The sequence below is a fragment of the Solea senegalensis genome, linkage group LG21 (genome assembly GCF_019176455.1).
Source record: "Solea senegalensis isolate Sse05_10M linkage group LG21, IFAPA_SoseM_1, whole genome shotgun sequence".
Taxonomy (NCBI): Eukaryota; Metazoa; Chordata; class Actinopteri; order Pleuronectiformes; family Soleidae; genus Solea; species Solea senegalensis.
This window is the reverse complement of record NC_058040.1, coordinates 12,233,348-12,259,526: the sequence shown is the minus strand read 5'-3', so window position 1 is coordinate 12,259,526 and position 26,179 is coordinate 12,233,348. Positions and strand designations below refer to the sequence as shown.

At 40.3% G+C, this 26,179-nt stretch overlaps 2 protein-coding genes across 3 annotated transcripts; both read right to left on the bottom strand.

Moving 5' to 3' along the window:
• Positions 1-36: 36 nt before the first annotated feature.
• On the bottom strand, positions 37-19,576 carry slc27a4 (solute carrier family 27 member 4). Of its 2 annotated transcripts, none has more exons than XM_044012044.1 (14): positions 19,517-19,576; positions 14,033-14,194; positions 11,899-12,109; positions 11,343-11,526; positions 9,817-9,975; positions 8,746-8,815; positions 8,476-8,567; positions 7,956-8,065; positions 7,310-7,519; positions 6,927-7,053; positions 6,164-6,301; positions 5,897-6,061; positions 5,045-5,191; positions 37-4,937 (listed from the first exon to the last, which is right to left on the bottom strand). In XM_044012044.1, the coding sequence occupies exons 2-14, from the start codon at positions 14,191-14,193 to the stop codon at positions 4,780-4,782; spliced, it is 1,932 nt and encodes a 643-aa protein (XP_043867979.1). In that variant the 5' UTR covers position 14,194; positions 19,517-19,576; the 3' UTR covers positions 37-4,779. The 2 variants fall into 2 exon arrangements, with proteins under 2 accessions (XP_043867979.1, XP_043867978.1); XM_044012043.1 differs by lacking the exon at positions 19,517-19,576 and adding an exon at positions 16,919-17,394.
• On the bottom strand, positions 18,734-24,238 carry swi5 (SWI5 homologous recombination repair protein). Its single transcript, XM_044012047.1, has 6 exons — positions 24,047-24,238; positions 23,019-23,067; positions 22,829-22,929; positions 22,449-22,543; positions 19,685-19,774; positions 18,734-19,575 (listed from the first exon to the last, which is right to left on the bottom strand). Exons 1-5 carry the CDS (start codon positions 24,142-24,144, stop codon positions 19,710-19,712), a joined length of 408 nt encoding a protein of 135 aa, XP_043867982.1. The 5' UTR covers positions 24,145-24,238; the 3' UTR covers positions 18,734-19,575; positions 19,685-19,709.
• Positions 24,239-26,179: the final 1,941 nt, after the last annotated feature.

The window sequence follows — 26,179 nt, the reverse complement described above, 5'->3', positions numbered from 1 at the left end:
CATAAGCAAAGTGTGACAACAATCAGAACCACAGTGAACAATTGATATATTTTTTTTTTTATTAATAATGATGAAATAATTTCCATTTGCAGCACTGATTTGATCTCATTTTTCTTGAAATGCATGATGTATACAGCTAGCCTTCTGTGGACAAGAGGAACATCAGTGTGTGTGAGTGTGTGTGTCTTTGCACACATACACACACACTTAGCAAACCTCACAGACCTCCACTACACACACACGCACACACACACACACACAGGCAGACTTGCTTTCTTGTATAGACCTTTTAGACATTTCCGAGGACTTTGACAGCGAGCGAAAGAGGAAAAAGCAGGTTGAATAATGTTGATCGGCGTGAGACATGACAAACACACACACACACACACACACACACACACACACAATGTGCAATAATCCTTTCTCACATTATTACAAACTTCACTCTGCCCTTAGGAGTAATTTTATTTTTGATTACAAGTCGTTTTTGTTTTGCATTTTTAAAATTCAGGGACTTGCTCGTTCACCTTGGAGCACAACTACTCATCAAAAGACACCATCTTGTAATTTCTAGGGGACTGGCATCTGTCTGATAGCAATGTAAATAAAGTAAACGTACAGATTACCTGGTAAATTATAATTTGGTTGACAGGCATTTATAGCGGAAAAATATTAAAGATGAGAATTTAACGATTATAATAACATTATTCTTTGTTGGAATTAGGAAAACAATCCACATGTTCAAAATAAATCACATGAGATCTCAGTGAAACACAAACACTTCTAGTCACAGTTGTATATAATTCTTCCACTAACAATCCAAAGACTGCAAGAGACACCAAGTACACTTGACTTGAACTTTCTCTAGCCCGAGACAGTTTTGGTGAAGGTACAGCGCCCCCCTCTGGACAAAACTGGCTGGTGAGTCAAACTCTCTACTCTCCCACAGACCCTTCACTCCCTGCAGGCCTTCAGCTGCTTCACACACACACACACTTTACTGACCTACAGTGTCCAGGTCTGGTCAACATTTACAACCAATTTGATCCACAAAATGTATAATAACCGGGTATTTTGCTTGTGCAAAAAAGACATAAAAACAACTGCTGATCTGATTGTCTTCCACTCGTGCACAAATCCCCTTTTATACCAAAGTCACAAAGCTGCAATTTAACACAAACACATAACAGTGAAACAATCAAAAACATAATCAACAGTTACTCCAAAATAATAATAATAATTTAATTCCATAAAAAAAGGGAAAAAAAAGAAAAAGTAAATAGAAACATCTTATTCAGAGTGCTCTAATGTGGGGCTGTTCAGTCATGCGCCCCCTGGTGGTCCGGGTTAAACAAACGTAACCCCTCAGAAGCATCATAACAGCCAAACTGCTTTCCCTGCTATATATATATATATATATATATATATATATATATATATATATATGTTACATATATATATTATATAAAATGATACTTTACAAAATCATCATCACTCATTTTGCTTTTCAGACATTCATGATAAATCACACTCGTCATTAAAGAACATGTGACTGAACTACAAACAGGGAGCAGGGATGAATGTCAGTTTCTGGCAAATGCCTTCATTGGTCTAATTCACCAAAATGGGAGAATACGGAGTGAGAGCAGTCAAGGTCAACTGTGTTTGTGAGTCAGTGCAAACTTAAGAAAGCTGTTACTGAGAATCAGACTCACATGACGAAAACTCAGTCTTCAAATGTTGGCAACAACCTGCCACTGCTGCACTGGTGGGTGACGTAGGATGGAATCACTTGTAAAAAGGTATGGAGAAAGACAAGAAAATGACAAATTACGCACATAGGAAAGAGCAATTTCTGAACCTGCAGTTGGAGCTTTGCGTTACCAAAACCCTCCACCAAACCAATCTCAAAAGTTGACAAAAGAACCACAAGCAAAGCACCTCGAAAAGAATCCCCAATTAGGAAATTATGTGAACTTTTTTTTTTATCAGTGTGTGAATGAACAACGCACACACACACACACACACCAAGATGAAGCAGACATTCAGACAGTCGCTTGTGTCCTTGAACAGATGAAGGGCAATGGTCAGAAGAAGAAGACAAGATGGAGGACAGAGGGAAGAGATGATGAAATGGAGAGGACTAATAAAGGCTTTCACTAAATGTGCTGAGCAAATGGTGACTCAGCTGAAAGATCATGTCATAAACAAACGCTTATCAAAGACAGCAGGTTACAGTGAGGACTGTGACTGCATCAATAATACTTTAGTAATCAACAACTAAATGAATCCCCCTATTATTCTATTCTCATAATTAAGTGTTTTTCTTTGATACATTTTCAGATTTTTGCTTTGGACAGTAAACAGTAAAATATCTTTCTTTGGTTTGTGGGCAAAAAGAATACATCATGAGGTTTGGCAAACACCAATTACTATTCTTTTTCAACAAACTAAACTAAACTAATTGATCACCACTTGTGAAAATAACAGTCGAATTGCAGCACGAGTGCCAGATGTGAGGGACAGTGAGTTTTCACAAATTGCTATGATTGTTGTCCTGATGTTTTGACCCTTGCCTAGCGACACATCAACACTAACTAACATGTCCTGCACCTGGGCAGATGACGAGAGCCTTGAAGAAACTGTTTTACGAGTAAATTGTGAGTTTTGCCAGCTGTGTGAGGCTACACTCGGCTGAAAACATGGACACAACACATGAGATTATGACAGACAGACAGGCGGACGCTCAGTGAGCAGCAAACAAAGTGTGGGCCAGCGCCTGCGAATCTGGGAGGTGAACTCACAGTAAGGCACAGTGCTCTGCTTGTGGTTGATAATGCTCCGATGACAGCGACTCCAAATCATAAGACAAGACAATTTATGATAAATCACATGTCCTCCTCTTCTTTTTTTTTTTTTTTTCTTAAATGCACCCTCTACATTACAATGTCCCTACTCCCTGCCTTTGAATCTTTGGATCGTTCGGCTTTCCTGATTCTGGCAGAACATCCGTCTAGAGCAACAGGATATTGTTTAAAAACAAGAGTGCTTGCCAATGAGGCGATTCAGTGCTACGCTCTGTTCAGTCAAGTCTTCATAGGATTCAGAAGAATATTCTCACACTCACTCTAACACACACACACACACACACCAACTTCTTTTTACGACAAAACCTGCACAATACAGCCACGGATGATACTGCACCTCAGCTCAGCAAGTGAACAGCGCTGTGTATGGAAATGGAAATAGCCCAATGTTTTTAGCCCAGGGTTGAATCGGTCAGATTACTTTACTTTGTGATTTGAGCAGCTGATATAGAATGAAAACAGCAGTAGGGGCTGGGTATGGAACTTTAATACTTTTTCGGTATCGATCAAATGTCCTCTATATCACCCAATATCAATATGGAGGAGGAAGCTGGGGCTTAAAACGTGTGTTCAACGTTTTTTTGTTGAGGAATCAGCATCAAAGTTATTGATATCGATACCGTGACAATTCTTTTTTTTCAAATCAATACCCAGCCTGGAACAGCAGCTTCATTTACGAGGACTCCCAATAGCGAGCGATACACATACAAAATAAATACCCTGATACATTTGGACTAGAAATAAAAGAGAAAGCTTTTACAACATAAATTAACTAAAGTGTTCATATTCTTTTAAATATGTAAACAAACACTCCAACTTAAATATATTTGGTGTAATGCAGACATATTTTAAACGCAAAACTTTTTGTTTAATATCAGCTCTTGTGTGTGTGTGTGTGTGTTGATGTTTATTGCAAGGCTGGAGCCCTATTGCACTTCAGTAGAGAAATCAGCTTCAACCACTGGTCTAACTCAACCTCTGTAGCTGTTGGATGCAATTCAAAAGGCTTTTTTCACATTTCATATATATCACCTCCCCGCCGCCGCCTTGGTGTCCTGTCTTCATTTTAATTGCAAACTGGAAATGAAGACAAGGACATCAGGAGATTCAAGGGAGAGGGACAAAAAAAAAGTCAACTTCAGATGAAAAGGAAAAAGGTGTAGTTATCACAGGTTTGTACCTGCTGGCCAATTGTGCAGGTGAAGTCAACGATACAGGCTCCAGTCTTTCACAAAACAATCTTGCTAAAATAACAACGAGAGAGAGAGGGAGAGAGAAAGTGTTAAGGTCCTTGCGGGTCCCTCCTCTGTCCCACAAACTGTACAATCCACGTTCCCATTTATCCTCCATAAAGTCCGTTGTCGTCTCTAGTTTTCAGGTTTTGGCATTCCAGATGCCAGGCAGCCTGCTTTTCCTCAAAACACCTCCCACCCCCCGCCCTCTAGTGATGTCCCCCCCCCTAGCAAATCACGTGGTGTGATGGACCACGATGAAGACGTCGGGGGCTGCTCGTGGGCCATGTGAGACCTGGTTACTGAGTTGTTGCCTCTCTGTGTTTGCTGAGGTAGCGAGAGAAGTTGCCAGGGAGATTTCAGGTGATGAGTAAAATGGTGTTGCGTGTGTAAGTGTGTGTGTGCATTAGAGTATGTTTGCTTTAGGGATCAAAGGACTATCTGGCGTCTGTGTATTATGTGCGAATGTGTTGGCATTTAAATGTGTGCACAGAACGAGTATGGCTATCATTGTATGTGTATTTTTTTTTTATATGTGTGGAGTAGAGTAAATGAGGGACCGGGTTGTGCATTCAGGTTTCCTGCTCTTACAATTTCCCCCCTTGTCTCTTTCTCTGCATGTGTTTGTGTATGCGAGTGTCCGTGTGTACATGTGTAAATCTAGCGGCTCAGCCTCGGCATCACAATTTGTGTTTCCCTGACAGTATCGAGCGGTAAAACGTATCGTCCAGCCGCACATAGCGCCCTCTGCTGGAATCCAAGAAGTAGAGTCTGTCCGATGTGGCGCTCGGGTCAAAGCCGTCTCTACGCAACTCTGTCTTCTGAAACTTAAATGTTCCTGGAAAAAAGGACACACGTATCAATAATGATGGCGCTTTTTCAGTTGGAATTACACTGAGCTACAAAGCAGTTCCCTATATGATATAAATTCAAAGGGCTCAGTACCTGTCTTGTTGACCTCGGGGAGAAAGCGAAGGAAAACGGGTCTGGCGTACGGAGGAAGTGCCTTCTCCATGTCCTTCACCAACTTCTCCAGGTCTGAGGTGTGAGACGGATCAGCGACGGCTGCCATCCCGGCCTTTCCCTCTGCTCCTGTGCAGACAGAAACAGACACGTCAGATGATTAACTCTGTGGACCACTGAGGGTTTGTGCTTGTGTTTAGAAAGACTGTGAGTCCTAACATACTCAGACAGCATTTCATTTGGTGACCTTCAACATCATCTAGCAGATGTGACCTGCCCGTCTATTATTATTATTTTCTCCTAAGTCAGATGGGCAGTTGTTCCATATACGGTCAACTGTGACTTGGGTATCTTCTCTGCTAGATTCACCAAAATAGCTCCCCCCACTTTGGAGAAGTTATCTCATCTAATCTGATGACATCAACTGTAAAGTGACATCTGCTATTTGTGTTCTGTGTCACTCACACTGCTAAGCCTCATTCACAGCTGTCCGTTTTATATGTTGTGACATATTAGAATTGTAGAATTGACTCAATGTCACAAGAGCTAAAAAAAATAAGCAAAGATACAACGGCTATAAAAACTATAGAGTTCGGTTCTTGTCTTTCCATTCATCTTGTTTGTGTTCACTCTGTATGTTTGATTTAGAGTTGTTTTTTTTACAGATCATCTGATACATTTGGTGTAATTTGATATTTTAGAATAATGTTGAGACCCAGTTGATGAACTGCTGAAAAGGCAGTGATAAATTAAGCATGTTTCAAGTGGGAAGGACGGTATGAATCAGGAAGGCTGCGCATTAGAGAGCAAAAAGCAATTTTACTCTGATGTTACCTGGCACTTCCACGCCATACACGACAACGTCTTTCATGTCTAGGAGCCTGCTGAGTGTCCCCTCAACCTCTGTCGTAGAGACATTCTCTCCTTTCCAGCGGAAAGTGTCTCCTGTGCGGTCCTTGAAGTACATGTGACCGTGCTTGTCCATGATCAGCACATCACCTGGTGTGAGAGAGGAGGCAAAAGATCACATTCATTTTTTTTTCCTCACCCAATCAGCAGAGAAGACAGCCAGTAAAGTGCATATTTGCATGAGTGACTAACCAGAGAGATAGGCACTGTCTCCCTTCTTGAAAACACTGTGAGCAATCTTCTTGCTGGTTGCTGATTGGTTGACATAACCATCAAACCTCCTAAGAGGGTCATTCTGAATGATCCTGCCTACCAGCTGGCCAGGCTCACCTGAAAAAGAGACACGGAGAGGAAAAAAGACGGACAAGAAGAGAAAGATCAGAGAGTGTTAGGAAAGTACGAATGGCAGTCATAACATTGAAAATGTCTTTTCTTTTTAAAAAAATCATAAAAACATTATTATTTCTGTGCCTTTCATGCTATACTGTGCTAAAGCGAAAGGAAAAAACAGATACATACAAACAACAGACTGTATGAGGACTACACAGAAGTAAATATATATTGAATAGCCACTCAGGGGCAAAAACAATCTTTTTGAAATGGAAGTCCAGGGAAAATAAGCCTCAGTAACATCAGTAAACATTTCTCTGACGAGTTAATGGCTTCACTTACTAGTTTTAGTTCTTAAGTGAATATGATGTCAATTTTGTCAATGATTTTTCCATTTAGAGTAAAATAGATAAATCATGGTACATGATTTATCTATTGGACATCAGGTGCTGACAAAATTGCCAATGTTGAGGCATCAATATGGGAGTTCAGATTCTTATGGGTGATGTCAATACTGGTTGCCACTTGGTACAAAAAGGCAGAATCACTACAAGCAACACATTTGGGTTTTGTTTCACCGTGAATCAAACACTTTGACATGTGTGCTCATCCGCTTTTAACATACCAGGTTTACAGGGAATGCAAACGCCGTCAGGTCCCCTAATGAGTTCCATGGTCTCTTCATCAACCCTCACCAGTCTGATAGGGTAGACATAGGGTAAAATCTGACTGTTGAAGCCACACGCTCCAACCTAGAGGACAGAAAAACATGGCGTCATTGGGGTCAGAAATATCTCGCAAAGCTGCCATGTGTTGTGTTAATGAGAAGCGACCTGAACTAACAGAGGAACGTAATAAAAGAACATACATGGACATTTATAGATATTCACTTGTAAGAAGAGCATCATTAACAGTGAATTATCTTAGGGAAGGAAGACTGCACTGAGTGGCAGATGTCTTCAGATGTCAGATAAACTTGTCTGACGTCTGTGCAGGACATGTTCCCACCTTGTTATCAAAGTTGCCCAGGCTGCAGTTGCACTCTGTCGCGCCATAAAACTCTGCAATCTGTGGGATGTTGAAGCGGTTCATGAACTCTTCCCATATGGACTGACGAAGGCCGTTACCCAGCGCCATGCGCACCCGATGTTGCTGTTCCGAGTCGCGAACTGGCTGGTTGAGCAGGTATCTGCAGATCTCGCCAATGTACTGCACAATCTGGACCGTGGGAAAAAAAAAACAAAAAAACACATTTATACAAAAATAAAATACTGAATTGATTTAATACCAAGCAACAATATTGGAAAAAGAGCTTAACTGGAAAGTGACATTAAAAATCAATTGTGTATGAATGTTTTTTTGTTTTTTTCTACGTGGACAATCATCTGAAGGTATGAATTTTTGTTTCTAATACTGTAGAAACAGCCTTTTGTATTTATATTAGAAGCAGGTAAATTTGGACCACCGTGTTTTTAAATTGACAAACTAAACACCCTTGGAATAATGGTATCTGGAGGTTACCATCTTATAAGTGAGAGATATTCAACTGCAACATGCAACTTCACCAGTGGATGCTGCTAAATCCTACACACTGTACCTTTAACTGTTGTCAAGTAAATGTGTGGCAGGGGATAGTAAACTACACGTTACTTACAGTGCAGTTGTACTTGACACAGTCGTCCCAGAAACGCGAGGCAGAGAACTTCTTTCTGATGACTACAGTCATGCCGTGTATAAGACACTGGCCCACTCCCACAATGTTTCCTGTGGACAGAGAAATGTAAGCCGTTAGGGTTGTAAAGTGGACATATACACAGATGTATCATTTAAAACAGCAACTTGTTATAAAATGTGAACATTATAGCAATAAGTGTGGTTGACTGAATTTGTTTTAGACAAATCTGAACACAGCAGTTGTAATCAATTCCACTGAGGAAGTGTAGTATAGTGATAATTATTCTTGTGTAGCCTCTTTTGAGGGAATGTGATCACTGTGTGAGTCTGAGCTCAACATACACAGCTGAGTTGTACATAATGTGGAGAACTGAAATCAACACATGCTTCAGTCAGAGAGTAGAGTCATACCCTGAAATCTTTTTGGTGTGACAAGAAAATTGACCACTGTGTTCAGTGTGGTTTTGGTCCACACTGAACCCACACAGTTATAACTTTACCTGCAGAGTGGTAGAGTGGAAGGCAATCATACAGCACATCGTCTGATGTCATCCTAAAGCCATAATAAACCAAAGCTGCCATGCGGTAGTACCTGAAAACCAGGAACGTTTGAGGCAGGACAAGAGAAGAAAGTAAGTACCTCAAACAAATTTGATTTTTTTTTCTTCTACCACCAGTAATTGTGCTACACATGAAAGCTGCACAGATCAACAAAGAGAGCAGCTGCAGTTCCTGTGTGTCTGTTCATTAGCTGCAGGGCTCCTTCCTACCTGCTGTGCACAACAATAGCAGCTTTAGGCATCCCAGTGGTTCCTGACGTGTAGATGTAGAACAGGCGATCTGAAACAGAGAGCACACACATAGAACTCATATTAACAATAAAATCACAATATGACTGGGTTTCTATGTGTAAGTAATAGCTTTTGGTAAAACTTCCCTCTTTGAATGTTTGAGTGTTCATACACCTCTTCTAAGATTCAAGCACTTCTATTTTAAAGATTTTTCAGGCCCTTACAAGGTGTAGGAACTGAATATTTATACAAATGCATACACTACATACTTCACTTTTTAAAACCATATCAAAAGGAGACGTGGCTATGATATAATCAAACAATATTGTATTTTATAAAAAGGGAAAACTGAATTTTTATAATTCAACAAAAAGGGGGGGGTGCATTTATGGTCTGTTCGTTGATGTTTTACGGCAGTTGACAGCAGTTATCTTGCGTCATTACTACTTCCTTCTGCTCTGTCATATTCTCGTCTCTCCTACAGTAGATTTACAATAATTCTGACTGTTAAGTATAAAGATAAAATACAGGTGGACAGACACAGACTAAAGCTAAAGCAGGAAGCTAACAGGGAATCCCACACTCAGATGTAAAAAATTGCAATGGAGATCATATCACAATGGTCTGGTATTTGGATTTTTACTGTACTTTCCTACTCAAACGTAATCTAATTAAACCAAAATATACAGCTCTTCAGTGCAGCAGCACTTCAAATGCTCACTACACTTTAAATTACATATGAACGTGACCCGACGGTTCTAATCCTGATGCATTTTTTTGCAATCTGTCCAGATTGGGAGGGGAAACACTTGACTAAACATGAACATGACCAAAGGTCACAGGATTTATTGCTGCACCTGCCTGTAAGTGCCATGCAGTGCTGATGTGTCCTTTAGCACACGTGAGAACATGCTCGATTCAATACTCTGAATCAGACATCACTGATTAGCTGGTTGACACACAATTTTCATAATTAAATTATGGCCTACTGTGGCCTACTTTAACAACTCTATTTGAGTTAATATATGGTGCCAAGTCAGCGTTTCTCACCTGTGAAGCCACGCAGAGGTCGGCTGGGCAGGTGAGACGGGGCACTGGGCAGCAGGGTCTCTAGGCATTCCGTTCCCTGTGGGACTCGTTTGGGGTCCCAGTCTCCAGAGCAGAACATCTGCACCGCCTTCCCCATTGAACTGTGGATCTCGGAAACGGCTATGAAAAAGGGAGACAAACACTTTAAAGCAAATTAAATTATTTCATCATTGTCAGTGTCTGCAGGAGGACGACATGTTTGTGTAACAAATACAGTTTGTGAATTTAAAAGCATTGAGTCAGTGCTAATGCTACTGACTTGAATTTGCTTCTCAGTGGCCAACTGGCTGCATTTTTAATTAAAGCATAGAGCCCATGACAGTTTGAGGACTGTTCCATCACTCCCAGGGTAGTTGCCAACTTCACAGTGCTGTGTCAGCGCAGGAGAATGGTCTGGTCTGGCTACACCCAATATTACTCTGCTATTTGGGGGAAGGGCTCTTGCTTGCTTGTGTATCTTCAACCAATCACTTTTATCTTGGGTGGTGCTACATCCAGGATGCAGTGATGGGGCCTGTACAATTTACTGTACTGTACAGGCCAACAAAATACTGTTTCCAGTATATAATTTGTGAGCACTACTGGTCAAACGGTTCCAAAAAGAGATGTAACAAGAATTTTACCAGGTCAAGATGTCCACAGTCTACATTCAAAGAGTCCGAATAATCCCAAGATGACCATCTAGACCAAAGTAGCTCAAACTTTATAGCTGTCGAGTTGTGGGCTTCTCCGATTGGGCGGGGACCCAAACATGAAGATATAAAATAAATCCCCAATTTAAGCTCAACCAGTGCAGTGAGGTGCTGCAGTTTTATAGCATTAGGGCTTCCAAAGTTCCAAAGTTTCAATTTTACTGCTAAACAGAAACAAGTGACCACTGTGTAGTGGACAGTTGTTTCTATAATTTGTTTATCTGCTCATCATTACAGATACAATACAATACAGTACACAATACAGACACAATACAATATTGCTAATCTATATGAATGATATGTGATACGTTATCCGTTTCACTTTGTAAACAGTTTATAGTTCAATATCATACTGTACATATCTGTCTCGTTGCTGTAGGTCAATCCATCTTTTCGTTTTATATACACCTTATCTTTCTCAGTGTATCACTTAGTCTACTTAGACCTTGGCCACTGCAGATTGAAGATGGAGACGTTCCTCCACTCCCCCCCATCAGCCATTTAAAGCTCCATGGACTGATATTAAAGAGACACCTCCTTGAAAACCCATTTGTCTTTTATGACCTCTGCTGCTGTCTCACTGCACCACTCAACTCACTCATCACGGCAGAAGCAGAGCAACACTCGTCAGAACGAGGCAGTGCCATAGACTGCGAACCCCCTCTGAGACAAACTTCAGATTTGCAGCTATGTACGTGACGATATTTTACGAACACAGCAAACAAAATCCATCTGTCACATATCCTGAAGAATAGTTTTCCAATGTCAGACTCCACCCCTCTCCCTCGCTCTCACCGTCAGTCAGCTCTGAACCAAACACCACAGCCTTGGCATTGGAGATGGTGACACAGTGGACCAAGGCCTCCAGTCTTAAATTGAAGTTGATGAGAGCAGCCTCGACTCCAATCTTGGCCATTCCCAGCCACAGACCCACGTACTGGGACCGGTTCTCCATGAAGAGAGCCACCACATCACCCTCCTGAAGAGAGAAAACACAAACAGAGTGGCTGTCTTCGTTTCACTGACATAAAAGTTCATATACCTTGAAATAATTTGGGTTAAGAAATATGATCCTATAAATTCTATGATGAAATAAATATAGGATATTGATAAATAGTGTGACTGTAATGCATTTACAGAAAAAATCTGGTTTTTAAGAGCATAATTAACCACAGTAGCAGCTGAGAAGTATTACAGGTTTTTTTAAATTATTTAATTCTCATAAATCGTGGGTCATTTTTAAAGATCAACCAAAACCAGGTATGTGCAATGAAAACATTTGTTCATGGACAGCGACAGAAGTATATTTTTCTATATTTCTTTCAGGAAAGATTTAATTTTCTTGACTGACCTTAAAACCCCGCTGTAGCAGCAGGTTGGCCACTCTGTTGGAATACTCGTCTAACTGCCGGAAGGTCCACTTCTCGCCGGTCCCTTCGAAGATGAGCGCCGCTTTGTCCCCGTGGCGGCGCACTGTTTCCGCAAAGATCTTGGGAATTGTGTTCTTCTCTTTGAGATGTCGCCTGACATTCATCTTCACTCGCAATAACACACCTGCCGCACTAAAAGGGGGGGGAACACAAATTCAATTCAAGCAAAAAGATAATCTATCTCATCTAAAACTCATCTAAATCTATTTAACTACCTTTAATGTAGGAAAATTAAAACAATGTATAAATGATTATAACAATAATGATTTAGTTGGTCCAAAGGGCAATAAATAGAAACTCTCTTCATTTATGGGCATTAAATAAATATAGAAATCATAAAATAGAATGAGCCCAGTTATGACATGGCAACACTATGGTGGTGTATTAATTTCATATTGATGATTTGGCACAGTGCAAATAAAACTGAACTGAAAATAAATTTGCTCAAGATAACCATATCTCATTGTTGCATGGATTTTTCATTATCTGCGTGATATGTAATCATTTTACTGAGCTACATTTTACACATGAATGTTTCCATATTCTAGGACGGAAAATTGGATGAGTTATTGTTTCTTTATACAGCGGTGCATGTCTGAGAACCGGCCAAACGACAGAGTTATAATTGCCAGCATTTGTGGTGCTTTTAGCGTGTACACAGTGGTGCATGTCTGAGAACTGGCCAAATAGTGTGTATACAGTGGTTTATTGTGCAAAGTCATTAAGATGTGAATCACAGTGTGTCGAACGCTGTGCACACCTGAGCCTCGTCACTGACTGCACATTACAAAGTAAGAATTTATGAGTCACTGAGATAACAGTGTGCTGCTCTGACATAGATGGGGTTAAAAATTCACTTCATCTGAAGCCTCGGACATCATCAACACGAAAACAAATAACCACAACACAATATTATAATTTGAGGTATTTGAAATGGAGTAAAAGTGGGAGGTGGAAGTGTAGTTTGTAGTCCGTCTTAGATGATGGTCATTGCAAACCTCGGTTGAAGCATATTCTTATGTAATGAGTTGAAGAAAAGCACAAAAACACTATTGGTTAAGTCACTCTCATGGAGAGGTCATAAAAAGGTATCTTTCACAATTTCCTGTTTTACCACAACTGAAACTATTGAGGACACTAGGAAGTTAATCACAAACGAATTACCATGGCAACCTCCAACTGTAAATACTAGCTTTAGGAGTGGTAAGAGTGGTAGAGGGTAATAGAGGATAGGGAAAGAGCAAACTGAAGTAACTATGTCAGGCTTCCTGCCATGTCACATAGTTCTAAAACATGCACAACAGGAATACGCAGCTGGCTACCACCAGTATCTACAAAACTGGGGCCTGTTGAGTGAGAGCCTCAGGTCCTGAGGCACTAAGGTCATTAAGTTCTTAAAAAGCTGGTTTTACAGATGTCAGTTTGCATTATTGCAGAGATTGCTTACAAAAGGTTTTTCCTACGGACAAAACTGCAAGCAAAAATGAACCTTAAAAAGTATCATGTGAGGTATTTTTCAAGAACTCTGAAGGAACTTTTACAATTAACTCAAGACACTATTCCATAAGTGCCACTTATCATTTCACTGAGCGGCAATAAATTATCACTCTGATTTATAGCACATTCCAAGTGGCCTTAGCAAAGATGTGAAATATTGGAATGGACCCATTTTGACTTTTTCATTAACTAATGCATGATAGGTTTAATGTTCTTTATCTGTCATAAAAAAATATCTTTGAAGTGCCAACATGTCAGATTTGTATCAAAGTCCTTCTGTCCAAAGTCTTGTTGGCAACATTCATTTTTGCATCTTTTTTGCAACTTCATTGAGATAAAGAGGGTTTGATTTTTATATAGTTCACTGATTGTGGGTGTTTATGCTATCAGAGTCAAAGCTAAAAGACACTGCACAATATTTGGCTGACAATGGCTGTGACAGTAGATAGTTAAGGCAAGACTTCACTGGTAGGACAGCAATCTAGGAGCGAACTACAAGTTATGACTTTTCTTTAGGTTTGACTGTTCATCATTATCACACAATGTTAACTTGCTTACTGTAAGTCTCTGCCAATTGTTTTGGCAAAAATCTGCAGGAAGCTCCATCCTCCGCTTCCGAGGTAGAAGATCAGGATGGCCGGAATAACCTGGAACCAAGGCAAGCCCACCAGCAGCCTCAGCACGAACAGCAGGGCTGTGCAGCACCCTAATCGCATCATCCTGAAAGAACAGACACATTTCAATAGAACAGGCTGCACACTGTTGCTACTAATAATCACAAGACATTTTAGACCAAACACGAAGTCAGTGGGAGAAATTTCAAATGTGGTCTCGACAATCAAAAGCAACATTTCTCAAAGCTGCTTCTTCACAGTGGTATTTTCAGAATGTTTTGTTTAAACATCAAGGTCAAAAAGAGTCCTCTCTCCTACGCTCTGACCAACTGGTATTAGTTATTTACCCTCTACATTGTTAACAAGGCTGTTGATGTCCCTAATTAATTAGTGCTTGCACCTGCTGTAACAACCGTTGTTAAAGACATAGGAGTCACCCGAGATCATTGTTCATGGAATCCTGTGACAACAAGTGCAAATGACAGGAGTAGAGAGTGATTTCAGTCATTCAGTCAGAAATGAAGAGGACTCTTAGATGACAGGTGAAAGATGTGCAACCATGTCCAGCTGCCCTAAATTGAACCCTTCAAGGATAAACCATGAATGAGATAATATAGGCCATTTCAGTCCAATGAATCAGCTCTGTTGGACTGTTACTTTGTAAAGACTGGAGAAATAATTATCCATAATAAATAAACTGAATAAAATGATTACTGTGTGTTCCAATCTTTCATGAAATAAGTGACCTTTCGTCAAAAACCGAACTGGAGCAGCCTTTTTGTGACAGCTAAGAGCAGAACAGCTTGTGTTGACACTGGTGTTCAGTGCCACCTGATAGCCAGGAAGATGATCCTACGCCAGTAAAAGATTTACATTGCTTATTATCTATTCATTGGCCTCCATAGAAAAAAAACAATGAGGGGGTTTTTGTTTATGAATATGAGACAAGGAACAGGGTCATTTAGAGGAAAAAGTAGGTCTGCACAAAATGTATTGTCATTGCAATATCCACACAAAGTAGATAACTGCTTCAACTGCAATAGATGGAGAATGTACCTTATACTAGTTTTGTTTTGACAAGTACTTTCCATAAAAAGGTAAATTATTGTTTGTTATAATTTGAGCTTAGCACACTATAATTAAACCCACCTCTTAGAAATGAGAATAATTACAATTTGCTAAGCTTTTAACGTAGTTTTTGTTTTTTTCCAACACTCCAGGTGGAAAGGGATGTTTTTATTCTGTTTTTTCTCCAATAAAACCATGTCGTTCGAATACAAATAATGCATTTTGTCTGTCTCCATAGTTAGCAGCCAGCCCACAATAGAAAGACAATAACTAAAAGAATCTGATGAAACTATACACATGCCGACGCAGAGTTGATTATACAACGCATTGCAATATATTGGGATACTCTAAGCAATGCGATATAGCTTATAGTATCAATAACGCATCCCGTTAAATAGTATATTGTTAGGGGTGGGTCAAAATATCGATTTGGTGATATGTCGCCGTCCTTCCTCATGTAATACGATAATCGATACACCAGGGCAAATATTAGTAAAGCAATCAGCCCCCTATCGCTACTTGATGTCTCCTTGCGGAGATTACCCCCATCCACGCTCAATACATGGACTTTATCCACTTTTTTCTCTGTGTTGTAGTGTTTCTTCACTTAGACAGATATCGTGATGTATCGCTATATGATTGCCTTGCAATATACTGGTTATCACAAGATCCTCGTATCATGATATTATTGGTATCGCGGACCATGTATCGCGCATTGTATCGCATCGTGAGGTACCCTGTGATTCCCACCTCTATATATTAAAAACTCCATGATAAAATAATGTCATATGCAGAAATAGTATACAAATCTGTCGTTTTGATGTCAACTAGTGGTCGAAGGCTTAAATATAAAGCTAATTCAATGTCAGAAACAGGATGCAGTGTCACTATATTGCAATATTTCAGAGGTTCTGCTTTCTTAAGTATTTGTTAATTTGTGCCAAGTGTTTCTAATATCCAGCCTTAACAAACTGCCTTTTCAAGAAAGGGCTGAGAAGATACTACTACTACTACTACTACAACAGTATGTGCTCCTCCTTACCACTCCCTGCATGTGGTTGTAATGATTATAACTGCTTTAAAATTCCAATAAAATAACTGTGCTGCCATTTAAACCGGCGCCATGTGTGGATTAAACTACTTCAATCCAAAGCATCTACATGATGGGATGTGGAAAACGTTAAGGGAATGAAATGCAGGCAGCAGCTGCAAAAAAAGGCTTCATCATTCGTTGCTGCTGCTGCTGCTGCTACCCGGAAATTTAAAAGGCGCGTAGCATCATATTGCGGTACATAATGGGGAAATCAGAAAGAGGCTCAACCCACTGCTGCTTTGACGACACCATGTGCGCTCGGCTCTCAGACAGACGGGCCTTCGATAGCAATAACCCGGCTGGCACAATATCCACCACCGTGCTAACCCCGATGTGGGTGACCGTTAACAGGCGCGCCTGGGACGCAAGATGCGCAGCGCACTTCGCGCATCAGCTTATGAACGAGGAAGCGTGAGGGGACGGTGTGACAACATCAGCAACCTCTATCCGGACGATGCTGAAAAATCCTGATCAATGTTCACATTAATGACCGAACATAAACCGAGAGATGATGAACGTGCCCACACACGCACACACACAGCTCCAGAGCAGTCAGTAGGTCCAGCGCGCACAAGGTTGACAAAGGACAGGAGACATTGTTGGGGCTAGCAAATAACCACCACACTTGAAGTCGATCTTTCCGGCTGTGTGGTGTTTCTGCGTACATACCTCGCACTTGTCTCACACCGTTACAGCATGAAGATGCGTAGAAATCCCTGACGTGAAACCTCGCTGTGTGCGTTTCCACCTTGATCGGCTTATGAGCTAGCCTGACCGCCACCTCCGCTGCTCTGGCTTTGACAGAGAGTCTCTCACAGAAACGCACAGATAGACAGACGCACGCACCGGGATCCTCTCCTGGTGTTAATACCACACTTTTGCTGCTGCTGCTGCCGCCGCCGCTGCCGCCGCCGGTGCTGCTGCTTGTCTTCTCCCCTCTCCTCCGGAGGATCTGGAGTCAGTTCGTCCCGACTGTGAGCGTCGACTCTGACACTGTGATCATCGTCCGTTCATTTGTCACAAACACTTATATGATTTCAGTGATCATTGCAGCCGATAACCTCGCTAGCAAGCCTAATTCAAATGACCTTATAATTTTCTTAGCTGCGCCCGCCCACCACCGTCAACGTAGCATCAGTGTATGAGGAATAAGTGCTGACGGACGGGTGCGTGCGCCAATAGATGACGGCCATTTATTTACATGCCTCATCCGGCTGGGGCGGGGTTTGCGGCATTGGTGAAGAGGAAATGCGGCGAGGCCCTGCCTGCGAGCCTCCTTACATGTGTCTACAGCAGACAGCAGTTTCCATCCAACAGCAGGGACCAGGCCCTGACGCGGAACCATGTGGCGTAAAAACGAGCCCTGCCTCTGAGTCCGCCTCACCTCATCCATTCATTACTACTGTCAACAAAAGGAGACCCCAGGAATGGGGAAGGACAAGGCTTCACACAATAGCCAAGACTCCATTCCCTCTTGTGACTGTTGGTCAAGACGTTCAGTAAATATTAGCAGTCAGTCTGCTGGTTTCCACTTAAACCAAATGCCACATAAAATGGATGATTTCAGCAGCTCCTTAGGCTGTTCAGGTGAAATCCCGCTGTTGTCTCTGCACTCTCAAGTGACACAAATATCACCATTATTTTCTAGATCAATAATACAATCTACAAACACCAAACAGGCAGTTTTCAGGCAATTATAGCCTTAAACACACATACTGGTGTATAGTTTGTTCAATGTCTGCCAAGTCACCTTTCTTAATATCAAACATTGGATCTTTATGAAGCTGAGTGGTTTTACGTATTTAAAACACATTCAAATGGTAAATCAATTATCAAAATGGTATAGATGGTACAAGTAATTTGTTACTGTACTTAAGAAGCCTTTTAGCATATCTGTACTTTACTTGAGTATCACAACAACATGCTATTTAAAGAGTGGTCTTAGTCTTTTTTTCTGTAAATGACTTAACTAGTGGGACATTGGAACCACATTATGTTTGATACTTACAGTAAGTACTTTGATACTTTTACTCAAGTCGACGTTTAAAGGGAGTTCTTCCACTTTTACTGGAGTAATATTTTACACGAGGTATCTCAACTTTTACTCAAGTACGTGGTTTGTGTACTTTGTCCACCACTGTTAATATAGTAGTCATTTCATAAAGGTTTAATCGTTGCAGGGTGCATATTCTTCAGGGTAAGGCAGGGCAAAGAGCTTCTTTTAAAATGTGCTTGTGCCTTTTTCTCCCATCATAAGTGCAACAACAACAGGTCACTAAAAACATTATGTAACCATAACATGTTACACATTGTGTACTGTAGAAAAGGCTGAAGGTCACTACTGCAAGTGCTCAAGTTATCAGTGACATTTAATGTCTTGTGCGCCTTATGTATCAAACACTTTCACAGAGCAAAGTGCTGCTCTAACAACTCCTTACAGTGTAATCCATCTCAAATTGTTGTCCCCATGATGGTGGAGTGTAATCAGATCAAAAACATGTTGCACTTTTATTAGTCTTAATTATCTGCTATGCACATATACCACAATAAAGCACACTAAGTGAGATGGCCAACGACCGATAAGCAATGCAAAGATTAGGATAAGAAAATAGGATGAGCTTTGACCCACAAATGTGAGATTAAAGTGCACATACACATTTTACTCTGCACATTTACAAAGAACAGGCAGCCACTGATGCACAAGGTCTCACACAAACAGTCAGACAGCCCAATTATCTGCCGTTGGTGATTCTCAGATAGAAAAGGAACACCCACCTACATTATGCCACCTTTTTTCATTCTCTCTGCACAACATAAACCGCACATTTCAGGCAAATACTTTTGAAATTAAAATAAAGGAAGTTCTGAATACTGAAGATTATAAAAGACTGAAAATGACCTTATAACTATCAAAACAAATGATGCTGTGTGAATTAAACACATTAATGAACAAGTGCAACCATAAGAAATACTGGAAAAAAGCGCTCACAGAGTAATGAAAGTTAGTGAGAAGTTAGTTTTGTGTTTTTCCATGGGACTTTTATCATCTTCTCCAGTCACAGGATGTGAAAACAACATTTCTATCACAAACTCATTCACTGAAAGCTTGAATAAGGCAACCTGTTGTCAAGACATACAGAAGATTTTGATGAAACGTACACTCTCCATTACTGTGAGCGTGGAACAAACCCTTACTAAGATGTTTAAAAGGGTACAGTAAGCAACATTTATTGGAGAAATCTCATGTTGCAACTGACCATCCCTCACCTGGAAACCTATGTAGGCTTAGGTTATAGTTTGTCCTCAATGTCGTTATCCAATTCTCTCTGTAAAAACAGAACCAGAACAAACAGTCAGTTCACCTCCTCCAATCACACCATTCGTCATAAAGCAATCTTTTTTATCATTATCCCCCCTCCTTGGTCCTATTCTCACCACTATGTTTTCAACGTTTTTTTTCTCAGTCATTCAGTTCCAGTCCAAAGTGGCTGTAGACTTCTTGTGTGGTGGTCCCCCTCAGAGCAGCTGCAAGACACAGCAAAGTGGGGGGTTAGGTCCTTCTCCACACACTGCATGTTCAACTTCCTCTTGTCTACTTTTCAAGGCCAGATCATAGTATTTACAGCACAACTCTATACATGGCTAAATTATTCATACAGCAGCTCCACAACTCTGTAGAAAAATAGAGCTCTTATTTTACCTCCACTCAAAAGCTGTTTTCTGTTCATCTTATGAATATTAAACCATCTTTTCTTCAGGCTTGGGCTAACATTATTTACCATCTAATATGGCTGATAAATGATCCCTGCTAACTAAAGTTTACCTTTTATGATTAATGCAAATCCAAGCTATGCTAAGTTTTATACAAAGAACTGTTTGTTTTCCCATATACGTTGTACATACACAGCAGACAGAGCATATCTAGTATGCAAGTGGTTTTTCCCTGGAATTCTCCCAATAATTATCTTGGATTGGTCATCACTGACATTTTACAAATGTCAATTCAGTTAAGGAAGTGTTGTGTATGCATAGTAAATGACAACTTTAAGAACCTCAAGTGTCAAATGTATGAATGATATAGTATCACGTCTAGCAACTGTCAAGTGTGAAGACTGCCAGGTGATTTAATGATTAAAGAGAACAAAATATGTTAAATAAAATAAGGGCAAATTGATCGTGGCAGACACTCAAATGTTGTATAAATAGCTGTAAACCTGAATATTTGACATACTTTAAGCAAAAAAAGGGCAGCGCTAAATGACAATGACCTTAACCCTGACCGACAGATGGACAGACAGACATGGTGAAAGACAAAGGGACAGTTGTGTTCAAAGGGTACTGCAGGGCATCTCCACTTGTCCCCTGTCTCACTCCACAGCCAGCCCACTGACCACCTCCCTCTCAGCATAATGGCATACAGTACAACACAGCAGCTCAGTGTTTAAGTGAAGACTCTTTGTGAAAGTGTGTGTAAAGGAGAGGGGGAGAGGGAGAGAGGAAGAGAGAGAGAGAGGGGGAGAGCGCAGAGAGTGTGGGTAAAGAGAGGATGCATGTATTTGTGTTAAACAGTGTGTACATGCGTTTGTGTATCCATGTGTCTACATGACAGACAGAGATTGCAATTGTGAGTGTGTGCATCTAAAAGTGATGCGATGTGAAAGACTGTCATTGTGTCAGAGGGGAAACGCCATCTCCATTCACCAAGAGGACTTTAGTTATCATCCTGACTCTTCACTGTACTGGAGGACATTTTAGAGAGAGTGCGCTTTTAACTCACACTACAATTTAATAATACTGGCTTATCCAGTTTTTCTGCACATATCACTGCAGAAACGTAGTGTGACACTAGAGCATACCAGCAGCAGCATGTGTATGTCAAAGTAGGGTAAAAGTCATGTTTGTAGGCACAGATGAGTGTAACTTTCCAAACAATAGGAGGGGGCAAACTTTAACACCGTTAACTTTAATCAACCTTATGCAGCTCATGTGCACAAATAGACACAACACTCACATGGAAATTGCAGCCTACTTGGGCAGTATGATGCAGTGACAAACTATGGTAAACGTTGTAGGGGAGAGGCAAAATGTTGTCAGAACACAGTGCTTCTAATAATTTTATCCATTAGGATAAGGAAGGATTTCAGTGGGCTGGTGTATTTCAACAGAAAGAGGTGAGGAACTATGACATTACAGCCACTGATCATTTTCTCTGATGTACCAATCTGATGAAATTGAATATTCAACTGCCAGGCCAATATAATTTAAATAAAGCAAACCTGTAACTAGTGGTTTAAGATAAACAACTGTAAACATTTTAAGTAAATATCTGGGCTTTCTTTTCAATCTTAATAGGTAAACAAACACCACTCTGGTGCCCTCTAGTGGCAAATTGTAAAAACTTAAGCCTAATGCGACTGAGCCTGGTTCAAAACCTGTATCAGATTTTATTAATTAAAGAGTTCCTTTCCTTATATTTGCTTTGATAAATCCTCAAACTACCGTGGATTAAGGCAACAATATGATCACGTGTGAATCTGATGTTTAATTTGTTTTTAAGGGGACCTACTTACATACATTTCAGTCATTTAGGCCCTTTTAGGCACATGGTCAGATTTTGTTTTCTTCAAAATATTTCTCCATTAAAAGACATGTCATGTGTCTCATCTATGATCTAGTCTTCTCAGGGTTCACACTGCCTGACAATGCTTGAGCAAAGAAGAGTAACTATGAGTCATGTAGACATGACATACCGCTCATTCAGCTGACAGTTTTGGTTATCTGTCATCTTGCAACATTTGCTATTCTGTGGTATGCAGAGCTTACAAAGATATTGCTTAAAATAAATCTGTCATGGCTACAAAAATGCTATGGCTAACAGATCGAGGAGAAAATGTGCACATCCTATCATCATATACTAATGATCATTTTCATAATTTATTACTGTAACGGTAGTTTTCTTAAGTCATAGATTTGTTGTTTGGTCTGTAAAATGACAGAAAATGCTAAAAATTGCTAAAAACATTGATTGTTTCCAAAACCCACTATATACTGGCAAATATGAAAGTTCATTCTCTATCAGATTGCTTTGAATGTCTTTATGGATTTTTTTGGACTGCAATTTCATGTATATATTATAGACTTTCATCATTATTCTTCATTGTTGAGAACTCTGAATAGACTATACAAGTCATTATCATACCTATACGTCCCAGGAGTGATTGTCCAATGTCTTTGATGTCATTGTATTCATGCAACATATCAATGTGATGCTCCAGCTCCTCCACTCTGTATCCCCTGGAAAAACATACACATATCTGGTCTCACACAAAAGCACATCACAACAATAACTCCGATAGAGACACACATGCACATACACATCTTGAAAAGAGGCAAAACACATTCCACATCCAGAAAATATATTTCCTATGAGTAGTTCAGTGTATTATTTAAAGAGCTCATCACTTTCTCACATCCCCTCATTCTAAACCAACTATCAGCACTGCATGCTTAACCTCAACACTTCAAATTGGACTTCAAAAACAGAAATGTAGTAAGACAAACATACACAGCTGTACTCACTCAGCCTCCAGCTGCGCTATCTCTGTGTCCAGCTGCTCTCTTCTCCTCTCAAGCTCTGCCACCTCCTCTGCGCTACCTTTAGCACTCTCTGACACTTGAATCTGTGAGGTACAGAACAGACGACTGTGCTGGTGAAATGCACATGTGGCTCTAGACCAAATGTTACAGAAAGAGAAAGGGATATACTTACAGGTGATTTAAACTTGGCGTGTATCTTCTTGAACTTTGAAAATGGAGTTCTGAGGGAAACAGGAGAAAATCAAGTTGTTTAATACAGATGTTTTATGTAATAGTGTTGACATATTAACAGTTTAAAGTGTATTTGAGGTGACAAGTGTCTTTGATGAAATCCTTTGAGGGTGCAGGCTTTGAAGTGAAAAGAACATTGATGAGAGACAAGAGCTTTGAGTTGTAAAAAAGAACTCTTGAAAGTATAGGGCGGCATTACACAACTCAGTGTACAGCCTGCTAGAAATATTATTATTACAAGAAAAAAGTATAAGATTTTGGTAGTGCTTGCATTCTCTTACAGTTTTCAGTAAGACCTCAAACCTTACACAACAAAAGTTCTGTGTTCATCATGTTCTTAACAATGGCTGATAATTTTTACGTCGGTAAAAATTTCTGGGGATGTAGGTGATGGCCCAAGAAAGATTTTTTTGTTTGTTTGATGGTCATCTAGATTTAAAATCTTGTTACCTTGGTGATATAGGGGATTGTATGGACACTGTAGGGAATTGAACAGTCTTGGCAGAGGTTTATGCTCTCTGAAATCTTTCTCTAGTGGTTGAACAGGTTAAATTTAGTCAAAGAGTGGCCAAGAACAATAACAGGAAAAGAGGTATTCATGCATTTCTCAAAAATAGTAAATGTTATCCATGATGTACTGTGCATAACAAATTTATTCAGAAACAAAAAAAATGCCTTTGATAACTACCAATGCTGTTAATTCAGGGAAGCCATGACTTTGGGTGGAAGTCTAATACATTTGTAAAGCACTGTATATCTGTTCACATATCATTCTGTGAATAAACGAAACTACTATAAATAAACTTAATGTTTGACCAACAACACAGACAAGTTCTAGTACGTGTCAATAGAAATGATGCCATTAGTCAAATATTGACATTACAGAGCATTCCAGACCACCAGACCATTCGTCTCTAACGTTAGCTAGCTAGCTGGATAGGCTAACGATAGAGCTAATAGTGATATTACCTTTTCAGGGCCGCTTTGTTCACGTCACTCCCCTCCGGCGTTGAATTCGAACAACTATTTGCACTAGAGTTCGTCTCAGTCAACTGCCCTGTGTTCATGCTGCCTCAAATTCGACGAAACTGTGTGTTATTATCGGTCGGTTTCGTTTAGCACAGAGCGCAGCATACGAGGAGCAGTAGGTAGTTTGCAATTCGCGCCTGACGGCAAAACACACTGACGCTGGAATTTGATTGGCTCGTGAAACCGAGAGGCGGAACTTGGAGTAGTTTTGGTTACCCTGGTAACAAAGGTGTGAAAATGGCGACCAAGACGCTTTCACGGCTCTTATTTTGATCGACTTTTGAAATGAGCAATTTCCATCAATAAAACAAAATAAAAATAAAAATGTGACAAAAACGAATCACAAATAGTTAATACAGAGTCAACAGAGTGATAACCGTCATAGTTTGAACTAACACTAATTTCGAGAGCTTATACTTAAGAGCTTATACTTAAACTAAACCCCTTATGTTTCAGAATCCTTAACTAGGAAACCTGTTATTCTTGTTCTAAAAATGACACAAATTAGCAAATTCAGTTGTACTAATTTTTACTTTTCTGCACTGACTGTCTCGCACAACTGTTGTTATTGACCACCAGATGGTGACAAAGCACTGCTTAAATTGATGTCTTTATTTTTGTCCTTGTCTCATCTCTCTCTCTCTCTTAATTGCCTCTCTCAGCACTTACAGACTATATCTCTTTCACCCTCTGTCTGAAACAACCCACACACTTCATGACTGAGAAGAATATTGCATAATCAGAGAATGATATTGTTGTATGTGCTAAACTAAACGGAGGCCACTGTGGACTGCTCACCCACCAAGCTGCTTATCCGGCCAGTCAGTGCCACCAATGCTCCAAATTTAATCAGTGGTGGATTAGCAAAGCAAAAGGTCACGTTCAATCCACAAACACATTCACACTGACACACATATTTTTCCATTGCATATGGGGACTAGATTACTTCCAGATTGGTCCACTGCACAAGCACCAAAGGAAGACAAAAACCAGAAGAAGATTTAGCCCTTTAACACCAGAAATGGAGATCATGGGTGGGTGAGAGAGAAGAGATTCATATGGAGAAGGTGAGGAAGAAAAGAAAGGCAGAGAAAAAAGTGTATCTGGAGGAGTTGATGTTGGTGTTTGGAGGATATAAAATCTAGTCCATTCTTGATTTATGTCCTCAGGATTCATTGCTTATTTATTAGTGGTTATACAGAGACAGAGAGGAAAGGGAATGAAAAATTCAAACAGGAGGTAAGGCCCTTTTTCTCTTTTTAGAAATCCAAAGATTAGGCACACTTGGCCGTAATAGCTCCTGCTTGCAGTTGTGAGTGTTAGACAGAGAAATGTGCCTAACAGAGCACCGAGTGTGGCATGTATAGTGTACAAAATGTCACAAATTTCCTGCATTTGTGTTTTAAATAAAAAACATTACTTTTGGTGCTAACATTTTTCAAGGTCTTTGTGACAAATAGGAGCAAATTTCCAGATGACCTTCATCGCCAAGAATGATTTATTGTATTTCCCAACAAAAGAATGATATTTTCTTTTCAAACACAGGCCAAATCAAATCTGGACGGTCTATCGTTGACTGTTTGAATTTGAATTTAAAAAGAAAGCACAAGTGCCATCAGGAACAGGAAATCTGAGCAGGGGGGAGAGCACGGACATGGTGAACAAGTGGATGGAACAGGACAGAAGGGTGAAACAGCGGTACAATAAGAGGAAAGGAGGAGCAGGGATATAGGAAGCTTTGGTTTGTAATATTAGCTGGAAAGCTCCCGTCTATCCTGTTCATAATTCAGTGAGTCCCAGCTGCTTATCTGTGCTGCATCTAAATTCTACTGCTGGGGAATTATGGCCATGGAACCATAAAACACACACACACACACACACACATACATACACAACGTCATAATAGAGAGTGAGGGAGGGGTGGGGAGGAATAGCAGAGGATGGATGGAGGGAGAGAGATGCAGTGGACAGAGTGAGTGCATTGCTACAGAGTGAGGAGCAGATGAGGAGGATGATTCAAAGTGTGTCATAAAACATCAATACACCTCCAAAGGCCATGCTACGAGCTCTGCT